At 42.8% G+C, this 12,500-nt stretch overlaps 1 protein-coding gene across 1 annotated transcript in view; it reads right to left on the bottom strand.

Moving 5' to 3' along the window:
* Positions 1–12,500, bottom strand: part of foxo1a (forkhead box O1 a) — a 43,183-nt gene that overhangs the window by 30,317 nt on the left and 366 nt on the right. The window contains exon 1 of the mRNA XM_072691780.1: positions 11,877–12,500. This exon is cut by the window's right edge and continues 366 nt beyond it. Coding sequence (XP_072547881.1) covers positions 11,877–12,446 — 570 coding nt within the window. The 5' untranslated portion in view covers positions 12,447–12,500. The remainder of the gene's footprint in view (positions 1–11,876) is intronic.

The raw sequence follows: 12,500 nt of genomic DNA, 5'->3' as shown, positions 1-12,500 counted from the left end.
AGGGCAGGAGTTGCACAACAATGTGGAGAGGCTAATGCCTGTGGTTTTGGCCCTTGGCGGCAAATGGGCTCATAAAAATGACTGCTAGAATCGCAAGCAATGACACTGAGATCAACACACACATATTATTTATATATCTCTCTTTCTCATATAGACACATACAGACACACACATGCAATGGAAGCATTAAGACTCCAGTAACAGTGGCTGGAACTGGGCTCAGATTATGCCAGTCTTGCACAGTGTCCAGCTCGTCTCCCTGCCTTTGTGGTCAGACTGGATCAGCATTATCAGAGTCTGGCAAATAAATCACAGCAAATCCTGAAAACACCAGGGAAACTTGTGTTTCCAGTAAACCTAATAAAGTAGCCACTAGGACCACAAGAACTGTTCAGACAGAGTAGGCCTAATTATTAAAAGAAGTTTGAAGCTAAAATGTGCAGAGCGTACTAAAACGTGTGTTCGTCACAGAGGCCAGGACTGCCCATAGACACGTTAGCTACCACATTAAGTAAGCTTGGTCATGAATAATGATTTAGGACTCACTCACGTTGTTGCAAAACTATGTACATTCTTTTTTTTTAAGCAGGGAAACTTGTTTTAGGTAGGGATGGAGCGATATGTCAAAAACGGCAGCAAAACTAGTAGCACTGTCAAAAACAGTGTTTTTTATTCAAATTGTGCTGCACAACAACCAATTAAAGAGGACTAATTATACTCTCCCTATATGCATTAAGGGCCTAAAACTGTTGTCCCACAGTGTCCCGCTCTGTAGTTTGTAATGAAACATGCAATTGGTCAGAAGGGGTGTAACAGGGGCTCTAAATGGCTCAGTGGTCTATTGCGCTGCCAATATGGTCCAGAAGAATATGTCGCTTCTCCATCGTCAGTCTGAGAGAGCACAATTGACTGTGCTCACCTCATTACTGCATAATACAATAATGTAATAAAGTGTTCCGGGGGTTAATATTATTGCATGTCTCAAAAAGCACACCAAAAAAGCATGGGTGTGTGTACTTGGGAACTGAACCGGCTGAAGCGTGTGAGGGCTGGATCTGGGGTGGAGCACAAAGCTGGGGCAGCGGGACAGAGAGCTCCACAGCCTTTCTCTTTCTCTCTTTGCACGCGTCTCCTCCCGCCACCGTCCAGCTCCAAAACAGCTCTGTGACTCACTCTGACTCACGCGCCATGACTACTTGCTTTTTAAATGGTCCAATATGTCTATCCTCGCCATCAGACACTTTCCTAAACGGAGCAGAAAGAGAAAAACAAGGCGGAGAAACTGGTTTGCGCTTGTGCCCTGGAATAAATCAGGCTACATGTGGAGCTGGGGTTGGTTCTGTTTGAATACGCTGTCTGTGGCCCATTCAGTGCTTACCACGTGAAGATATTCAACCTGCACTCTGAAACTGAACGTCTTGGACATGTTGGGAAACAGTTTCAGGAAAACTGAATTCAGATGAGTGTTTTGTTCCTTATTCACAACACTGACTGACATAATTTGGCACGATACTCAGCCCATGACCTAAACAAGCTTTTTTTTTTTTTTTTCAGTGATCTAGACATCAGGGGAACTACAGACATCATGTCACCCACTCACTGTCTCGCTCCCACACACACACACACACACATATTCACCAGTCATCCAACAATACTGAGGTTATGGTGTTGAACTAAAATTGTTAATTTAATAAGATAGTGTTGGTTTTAAAGCTCAGTAACAAGATGAGAGAATTTCGTCATCTGTAATTTTCACCTTCTGAGAAAGTATGTGGTGTAACAACACTAAACACTAATGGGGGGTCCTTTTTCACAGAATGACATTTTGGTTAACACCAAGTTCCCATCTTACCCAATGTATCATCTTATACGTTCATCAACTATCAGTGCTATATAACTTTCCCACATTCAGTATGACTAAAACGTGAATTAGATATTTGTCTTTTATACACAACTAAAAATACATTTACTTAAACTGGCTTTTTTTTATTTATGTAGATCCTTATTATATTTAGCAGCCATGCAAGAAACTGTCAAGCAAAACAATTTTTCTCATTTTTGGCATTTAATTGTGTCAATTTCATGATGAATAGACCAACAGAAGTTCTCCATAATGACAAGGAGCATAATCTTTTACACTGACATTTCCACCTTAAAGACACAAGATTTTTGCGTTTTATGTTATTTGTTTTTGCTAGTGTTTTTTGTCTTATTATCTTCTTTTAACTTACGCTGTGAATCACATTGAGCTGCATTTTATGAATAATAGGTGCACTATAAATAAAAAGTATTATTACCATTATAATTATTATTATTATTATTATTATTACTATTATTGTTATTAGTAGTAGTATGAGTGTGGAATTGGAGCTTTCTGTGTGGTACCATGTTTTCTATCCCCATAGAAGCACCATGCAACCTATATTTCCAGGTGCTTTTCAACAGTTCAAGAATGAGGGTGAATGTAGTTTAAATCATTCTGAGACTTTAAGTATTATTATGGGGTAATAATGTATATAAATTAAAAAAGCATGCAACCAAGGTATAAAAAAAACTGTGTTGGATTATTGCCCTGTTCCTGCCTAGTGCCCAGTGATTTAGGGTAGGCTCTGGGCCCATCATGACCCTGACCAGGAAGAAGCAGACAAGATGAACAGATGGATCACAATATTTACAGAGAAGCGTGGATTAAAAGGCAAACATCAACACTTTCTTGTCTCTGTATTACCCCTTTAAAACATAGGTTAATAACTCAGTTAAAGTGAAACTACTGTGGAGTCCCAGAGGGTTCTATTTTAGGATCTATGAAGCTGATAGAAATAATAGACGTTGTGAAGTGTGGGTTTATTTATAGAGTTTACAGGATTTATGGGGGTTGAAGGGTTGAAACCCTCAGCATGTGCAAGAAGGCCAACTTAATTTCCACATTAGTTCCATAGCAATTATGGAATAATGTGCCATTTCCTATAAATAATGAGTTTTAAGATTAATAACTAAATAATAAGCCTAGAGATTAAGTGGTTAAATGGTTTGAAACAGTTCGTACTTGTATTTGTACAGATGATAAAGCATTGCTCCTCCCACCCTCCCCCCATATAATATACTTAATGCCCACCACTGAAACAGCAGCTTCAGCAACATACTGAACATACTGTTCAACTGCTCTCTCTCTCTCTCTTTCACACACACACACACACATAATCTCCTGCACCGCTAAACTGAATCATGAGGTTGTGATGTTCTGTCCCTGGACTTTGGCCAGCAGCATGCTGAAACAGTGGTGTGTGCTGTGGCTTGAGCAGGAGGCCTCTGTTACGCCACCTTGAACGGGCACATGGATGGGCACAGGAGGACACAGAGCAGAGGCGAAGTGTGCCAGCCTTACTCTGCTATCCTGCCCCTAGAATGCTTCCACCCACCCCCAACCCCCTGGCTGGCACAGTACTTGCGCCATGTTTTTTACTCTCCACTGTGCAGCCTATCCTGTCCTACTTGGAACTGTGTGGAACACTTTCAAGCTTGGGGACACAGGCCACTATGTAATGCTGCTGGAAACACATGGCCTTACCTGATTGGCTGGGTGGGTAAACACGGCCTCTTGTTTGATAAACAAAATCAGAACAAGAGTCAGTGACCTCCGAGTGAAAATCATTAGAATTGGACCAGATGACGTACTGTGCTAGCTTCTGAAAAAGAATGAAACAGCGGGGGCTGGAGGGGGTGGTGGGGAAGCTTTGGACACCGCAAAGAGAAAAATGATGCAGCATTGAGAACAGACTCTGTTTTAACCATAAATCCTCCTGGTTCATTTTCTTTGGAGAACCTACAGACATGCTCTGGCCTGGCAGCAGCAGTTTAGAAAGGTGCTGACAACTTATCAATTGCTTCACTACTACGATTCCTGGAGGTCTCCAGCACTCTTTGAATACTAACTACTGCTCATTTTTCTTCTTCCCTTCTCCCCTCTTTTGTTTAGTCTGGAGAAGGGGCACAAAGAAGTCCCCTCTCTCTCACTTTTCCCTCCCTCATCTCTCCTTCTCTCTCTTTTTCTGGGGTGAAGGCAGACCAGAAAGGTAAACACAGTACCAACTTTTATAAATGACAGGTCTGGAATGTCTGGCCAGAACATCTGCCTGTATATTCACCAGTTAGCTTCAGCAGATCGCCGCTTGGCTTTATACTACGACTTTGTTTGCTCTTTTTAAAATAAATCAGGAGCTGAGTACAAGTTCATAACACACTTCTAGTAGTACCTATTTTTCGAACACACATCTGCCTTTTTACGACCGCCACCCCTCACGTGCCAGGAATAGTGATTCAGCACATCAAACATTCACCAAAACAGAGTGTCGAATGAACGGACGGACAGAAAAAAATAGAAAAAAATAAAAATGAAAGATGATAGGCCAGACCCAACAGACACGACAATGTGGGTGGGAAGGGAGGAAAAAAAGAAAGCAGGGAGGCTCATTTGGGACGTGAGTAGCATGTCTGCTATGTTGCCACTCTCTCTGTCCATTTGTCTGTCGGTCTGTCAGGACTGGGGTTGCCAGATTGGGTGGTTTCCTATTCCTTTTAGACGTTGTAAACTACTTAAATTCCAATTCTTATTAAATCTTAAGCTTATTATTCAAAAATGACACAATACAAAGTGCTACAAATGGCTGTTTGAGTGATGCCATTCAAGTACCCTCTTTGGTTCCAGGAAGAACCTTGTTTGTAAAGGAGATGTGTCCATTTAAAGAACCTCTAAATTTGAAGAACCTCCTTAGGCCTTTTTAAAGGTTCTTCACACTTACGCACACGGGAACACCAGGGATTTTGGGACCCATGAAAATATATTACACTGGCCCTCACAACTCTAATAATTCTGCCAAAATAATGAAGTAATGCATTTTTTAGGGCCCCTGTCAGTCACAGACCACCCCCCTAATAATTTCAGTATTACTATTATTATTAGTACGTTATACTGTTATACTATCACCTTATTATTAGTGGTGTACCAATATGGAATAGGAATTCTGGGGTGATGCTGATATTCAATATTTTCCACATACATACCCACTGATGAAGAGACTGATGCTGATACTACTGCAGTAGTCTCCTAAAGCGCCCCCAAAAGCTTTTCAGAATAATGTCATCAAATGTTTTCCAATATTTATAGTCTAAATATAATCACTAATGCAATGGCGCTGATTCAGGACCTACAGAACACTGAATTGTATAGATGTCTAAATGTATCATTGCACTGCTTTTCTATTTCTTAGTGTAAGGTACGTAGTTAGTTAAGAGTAAGGAATGCTGACAGGTCTACAGAGTTGAAAGAGTTGATCACATAGAAATGACTTAATGTGAATTTGGTGATGTTCTAGTTTATGCCACTTTATAGTAAATTAGGCCATCTTTCAACCATGACTTTGCCGCAAACAGTGTCAACCCAAATTCTCCCACGTACCACAAACCCTGTTTAGTAACATAGCTGAAGTTTTAGTGTGTATTGGTAAAGGGGCCCCTCATGCCTCAGATGCTGCAACAGTTCCGCTCTAACAAGTGGCACCAGACTTTGGCCTGGGGCTCTCGGTTTCCAGTAAATTGTTTTGTTATGCAACCTTTAATAGGTGTCACCTTATCTGAACCTGAGGTGAATGCCACACTGAGGCGGTCAGAGTTTGGGGGGGGAGGGGGTGCAAGAGAGAAGCACCCTGTTCTTCAGCTCGCTGTGGGCGACTGTGCCAGTTGAAAATCCACCGCAGCTTATGCCAAGTCATGTTTGAAAGAGTGCTGCGTCCCATGCTGACGACGGGATGAGCAGCGGAAGAGTAGTTACTGCCAGGATGTAAGGGGAGGAAGAGGTGGGAGGAACTGCAGAGGGGCGGGCGTTCTGGAAAACACGACTATTCTTCATGTCCCAGTGCGATCCCAATGGGAGCTTCATGTTCGAGGCATAGATGCTTTACCCTGATGTCATCTCTCGCTCCGAACTTCAGATATTATTAGCACATGCAGAGGCACAGAGTAGCTGTTGCTCAGTCAAAGACCTTCTTATTTTACTTTAAAAAGGAACAGGGTGTCGAAAGGCCACGAAAGGTTTTTCAAGAGAGAGGTTGATGTGATGAGAAGCTATCTGCCTTCTGACTGTGTTGATTTGCTTTAATTATTATTACCTCCATTAGCCATCATTACTTTCATTATTGCCATTCTCTATTATGATATTAGCACACCTGAGCAGAAGAACAGTCTCATGTGGTGGTACAGTGACTTTTTATCAATAATTTCTAAGTTGTTCTGACTAGAAGAGGATGAGTCCCCGTTGTGAGCCCTGGTTCTTCCCAAGGTTTCTTCCTCCTGCTCTGCGGGAGTTTTTCTTTGCCACTGTCACCTTTGGTTTGCTGACCAGGGGTTTTAGGTTTTTAAGTTTTGTTGATCTTGTATTGCTGGATTATTATTATTATAAAGCTGCTTTGTGAAAAAACGAGTTGTAAAAAGTGCTTTACAAACACAATTGAATTGAATGTATTGAAATTTCACTGTTTTCTCAGAACTAAGTTTTTTTTGGCCATTTTCTGAGCTCAGAGGGACCTAGGGATCTCAGTTGGGCAGAGTTGACATTGGCTGACAATACAATTTTAGCCAAGCTTTTGTTGCTGAAGCACATCTTTTATGTTAAGTACTCTCTCACATGTGACATGTAGTCGCTGTAAGTACTTACAATGCAAATTCAACATTTCACATGAGGTTTTCTTGAAGATCTCTTCAACCAGTGCCATCAAGACCTCAGAAAAAAACTGCTACCATTTAATGCTTTAATGCTGGATTTCACTTTTTGGCATGATATGAATCTGACAGTTTCTCTTTACATTGTGTCCAAATTACAATTACAATTATAAATTGGAGACATGGTTTTTGTGTGACAGTGATGCCTTTAATCTTTAATAACTCGTAATACTATAATTAATCATACTATCAATCCACACTTGCCTCTATGCAGCTCTGGTCTTCCAAGAGCTACATAAAAGTAGCCAAAAAGGATTTTAACGAAATATGATAGCCTTCAGAGAGACGCTGGAACACCGAGTTTGTTTTGAAAACAGTTTTTGCTGTTTTCATAAAGTGTCAGGTGATCGGCAGAGGTGGCGGTGTGATGAAAGTGAAACGTGACGTACTGTGAGGCAGGAAAAAAATCGATTCCGGGCAAGAAAGCCAACCGAGTGATTGGTGGCCATGTGCTGCATTAAATATTTGCACTAGCGGAGTGACGTCCATGTTGTATAAAAGTAACAGGAAGAGCAGCCATGGGCTCGACTGTGTATGAAGCAAAGACATCTGGCTAAGGTGTGTTTGTGTGGAAATACGCTGCTGTGCATGGTCACGTGTAACCTTTTGACTTCTAAACACAACCAACAGCACACGACGCTGGCTTACGCTGAACACACAGCCGACACAAACGCTCAGCTGAACTTGAAAGAGACGAGCCATGAAATACTTTAATTTCAATCTGTCGCCTAATCTTAACATCAGTCTGTAGTTCAATTTGTTGCAGAGAGCGCGAGAGCAAGAGAGAGAGACTGTATCAGTAAGAAATGTGCTTCATCAATACTTCATAGGTCAGTACTTTCGGTGCTCTTCTTTTAAAACGTTCTCCAGTACTTCAAGGATGCCTGTGCCACAGCTAGAAGTGCACAGCTAAAAAGGGCTTTTATAGAAAGAGAGTATATGACTCACCTACTGCTGCATGGAGATGGCTGACTGAATGTCTTCCATTACCATTAGTGCCGCTCACTTTCTATTGGTTTCTACATTCAGAAGAGTGCAGGGAAATTGAAGGTACCCTTAAGACTAATCTTTGTCCTATTAATTGTAAAAAGGTTGTAAACGACTCTAGATGCGCATTTGTGTCTGAAGAATCTGAAGATCAAAAGGCACAGATTTCAGCAGCAAAGCATCAAAGTTAAACAAAAAAAGGAGCGGACAGGCAGAGAACCCGGGCTAATCTGAACTTCAGAGAGAAGAACTGCTGTTTTTGTTAGTATACTTTCTCTTCTTGTGATCATTTCTTTCCATCAAGCACATTTAGAGTCTTAAAGTGGCACTGTGGCACAAAGTCCTGGGTGTTCTACAACCAAGAGGAGGCGGAATGGTTTCAACACAGCAAATGTGGCAACGAGAGTTGAGTCTCACCCTGTGAGGTATGACATTAAAGCAGTGCAAAGTTACTTTGTAAAAAGGATGAGTTTACACTCTGGACTTGAGTCCAACTGGAACTAGTTCAGAGTTCCTCTCCGCTCTACGAATCAACAATTTAGCTCAATGAATCAGCAGGAGAGCTTGAGTGGTAGTGGAGGAGGACAAAAAAACATACATCTGTCAAAGAGCCTTCTTTTGCCATGAACAGAGCGAGAAGTCGTCAGCAGCTCTGGATCAACCCCCTCTCTCTTTCTGAAAAGGATGCCCACCATCCATGAAGAACCGTTCAGGACAAAAAAGCTAACCACTTGCGTCCTCTTCCTAGTTGCCTTTTTTTAACCCCCCACCCCTCACTGATGATAACGAGTAGCCCTGACAAAACAAGCTGAAAGGCTCCTTCTGAGTTCAGCAGGACACCTAAGAATAAACAAGAAATGTGCAGTGAATGACATGCCACTTTCTCACACTCTCACCTACCCGGGCCACACACACTGCATCACTCTCTCTGTCACTCAAGCATGCCAGTACTCCAAAGTCAATGACAGCACAGTGTTAGCGTGTCTGGGTCACTGTGCCCATAAAGTGTCCCAAAAAGACTTGGCTGCTGCCTTGAAAATGGATTTCAATTATAAAGGAAACACGTCTAAGCTAAGGGTGGCGAACATTTTACATCATCATCTTAAAACGCAACATTTATTTTGTTGCAAAACAGCAGTGCCACATTTGAAAAACTCTAAATATGAAACTGAGCTCAATTATTTCCTTTAAAATCTATCATTTGCAAAAGTAAACTGCTTCAGAAGGAGCAAGACAAAGCAAAATAAGATATATGATTAGCATCCAATCAGCTTCTGATACCTGTAATTGTAATTTGCGAAACTTGTAAATTGCAAACATTTGAAAAGCAGGTTGAAGCAAACATTAACTCTGGTTTTATAGGTACTTTTAGTTTAATTTAATTAAGTTTTGAATATGAACATGTATTAATAATAATAATGTATTAATAATGTATTATTGAGTGCAAAATTGATGGGCAGATCCAGCTCTATTTCCAGCGTTAAACAGAATGGCTGTGTTAAAATCAGGCAGACAAATCAGAGCTCCACTGTCATGGTTGCAGACCAAACAAATGAGCATCGAGATGGCGGCAGAACAGCTCTTCTTGTTCGTAGCAGAACACGTAAACTTAAATGATAAGCAACACGCTGACTATAAAATTGCAGAAATTAAAGAAGGAGCATGGCGGAGCAAAGGACTGGGGGAAAATTTGTTTGTCTAAGTGCATCTTACTCTGTTCATGTCCACAAAGAGCTGCGAACTATAGCAACCCCCTCTGATGAGCACTCGTGTGGAGCAGGGAAATTAAAGAGAGCAAAAGTAAGAGTGGAAGTTTAATGAGAGCACTGGAGTTTCTAGTGCCATTTACAGAGCACAGAAGGCAAAATTGTGTCAGATTCCACTATATCTGACCTTTTTTGTCAGAAAAAAAATTATACTTGGCGTGAACAGGCCTTAAAAGCTAAAAGTCTGGTAAATTGATACATATACAATAATTTAAAGCACAAATAATTTAAAGTTTAACTCTATGTTATTTGAGATAAATGGGTCTATCAACCAGCTGATATTTATGTTATTTATAAGATATGGTTTTGATAAACACATTACAGCTAACTGTGTTTCAACTAAGCCCATTGTCTGGAGGCTGTACTTTAGCCCCAACTGAACTCTCTGTGAGTTGTTTACATACTTCAAAACTGGTGCTATGTTACACCACCCGGTTTGGGAAAACCATTTACACACAATGTAGTTAAGCCGACATTCCTGAAGACTTCTGCCTCCTTACAACAAGAACGGGTGATATAAGGTCACGGTTAAGTGCATGTTAGGTCTCTGTGGGACTGTTAAACCTGATCATTACCCATTGCTCACTTTGTACAACTTTATGGTACCAGAAAGAATGTGTTATGGCCCCCAACAGACTTCGAGCTTTACAGGCCGCATCCTTTTCCACCTTAGTGAATTCAGAGATCTTGGATAATCTAATCAATGCTTCTTAGAGATTAAATGACTTTTCAGCTTTTATGACCACAACACTGACAGTGGCTGCAGCTCGCCACTGCACAGCCTAGATCAGGGCACAGATTTCCCTCTGATTGCCGGAGGAAAACACTGAGCTGGAGTTGAAACACTGCCTGTACTATCATGCAGTATGTGTCATAGAATTCGAGTGAAAAGCAAAGTCTCCTCACAATGGAGAGCTCTCACAGCATTACTCATGCTCCATAGTAAAGCAGGTCACAGTACTTTAAGCTTGCACGGCAGACTCACAAAAGCACAAAGCCTGTGGAATGTGGAGAGAACGCGCCCTATACGTCTGTGGGTGGAAACGGAGATTTACCTGCATGCGTAGTCTTTCATGCACTGCATACTTGGCAAGAGTTCCAGGGACACTGACACAAGCTTTTGGTTATTAACAGCGGCGTGGTGTGACGAAGCGCTACGCCTAACAACGTAACTTTAGTCTCATCTCACGAGGTGGTTTCCATGGATTTCCAGAGGACTGTTTTCTTGTTTCTCTGGTTGTCAGGTGGCTTCAGGCATACAAGGAACACTACAAAGCAGGCTGGTGTCTGTGCCATCCTAATTGTTTTGTTGGAAATTACTTTGTTGGAACCCCCCACACACCCACCCACACACACCCACCCACACACACATATATATATATATATATATATATATACACACACAAAGGTATACACACACAGTATACACCTAACCACACACAGTAGTGCTATACATGTGGCAAGAGCCACCAAACCTCCTTGTCAGCAGACACCTCATATCAAACATTACTCGGGACCAGTCATATGACTGCCAATGGTCACGGCAGGCAAGTGGCCTGTTGTCTCCACTCAAATTCACCCATGTGCCACATATAACGAGAGCCCAATGCTCTTATACGAGTCAGTGAATAGGGATTTACTGACTATCCCATGACAAAAAAAAATTATAATAAGGCACTCGCAATGAACTGCATGTTTAGAATGGTTCCCTTATAGTGGCTGAAAACCAACAAACCCTAACACAGTGATTTCCAGCTCAGCCCACAAGGAGGACATGAGGCTTTTTCTGTATTCCAACTTCTCAACTAGCTCGAACTAAGAGATCAGCAACACTCAGTGCTTGGTATAGCTGTACTGGGGGCAAATTAGGTGGGTTGAGGAGCATTCCCATGCATAGGTCATGTTATGACTGCTGCTGTAGACTTCAACTGCAAGTTCACTTCAGCCCTGCGCTGGCTGTTCTAAGCATATCCAGCCTCTGAAGTTTATTAGATGTTATTCTGCTCTTTATGGGTTACCTTTGGTCTAAAACAGCATGCAAAAGCTCAAGTGACAGAGCAAAGTGCTCAACCTACTGAAGAGAATGAAATTAAAACTGAGCATGAAGGTAAAAAGTGTAAGGCTAAACTGAACTGATCAACAGAGCAGAAGTAAAAGTACTGTGATGTGAAAACACATGGAAAGTACATAGAAGTGTGTGCCTTAGCTGGACCCCCTCAGACTCTGCAGGGAGCAAGGATGGACTATGAATGTCTACTCTTATGCCTTGGACTGGACTGGACAGGACAACACTTCCCTGAGCTCTCCCTACACGCATGCTATATGGGGTGCACTGGGGTGGTGCTGTACCTTCCAGCCGGCGGAGCTGTTACTGTCCCCCTTGTCTTTGAAGTAAGGCACGCTCTTCACCATCCAGTCGTAGATCTGGGACAGGGTGAGACGCTTCTCCGGGGAACTCTCGATGGCCTTGGTGATCAGGTCCGCGTACGACATGTTGCCCCATGCGTTGCGCCGGGAGGAGCTGCTCTTCCTCTGCCCAGAGACCGAGGAAAGCAAAGGCACATGCTGCTGTGCCAGCTGTGGGCTCGAGACCTGCTGCTGCTGCTGCTGTTGCTGCTGTTGCTGCTGTTGTTGCTGCTGCTGCGGCTGTTGCTGCTGGTGGACGCAGTCGAAGTCGAGCCCCTTCTGCTCCTCATAGTCCTCGCTCTCTTCCAGCAAGCCTAAGCCGCTGACCAGGTCCGTATGACCCGCCGAAGGCGCCGCATCTCGCTGGCCCGAAGACGCCGGCGAACACGTGCCTGAGTCCGCGGGGTTGGTAAGCTCCGGCCGGGGCAGGGGCCACGTGCAGGAGCGCGGCCGCGAGAGCGGCGCGAAGTCCGGGTCGATCTCTACCGTGTGTCGCGGTGCCGCTTCAGCCATGGCGCCGGGCACATAGGAGCGGCGGGCGACAAAAAGTGAGCTAAAAACGACAAC

The sequence above is a fragment of the Salminus brasiliensis genome, chromosome 11 (genome assembly GCF_030463535.1).
Source record: "Salminus brasiliensis chromosome 11, fSalBra1.hap2, whole genome shotgun sequence".
NCBI lineage: Eukaryota > Metazoa > Chordata > Actinopteri > Characiformes > Bryconidae > Salminus > Salminus brasiliensis.
The sequence above is the reverse complement of the archived record's forward strand: the minus strand, read 5'-3'. Positions and strand labels throughout refer to the sequence as shown.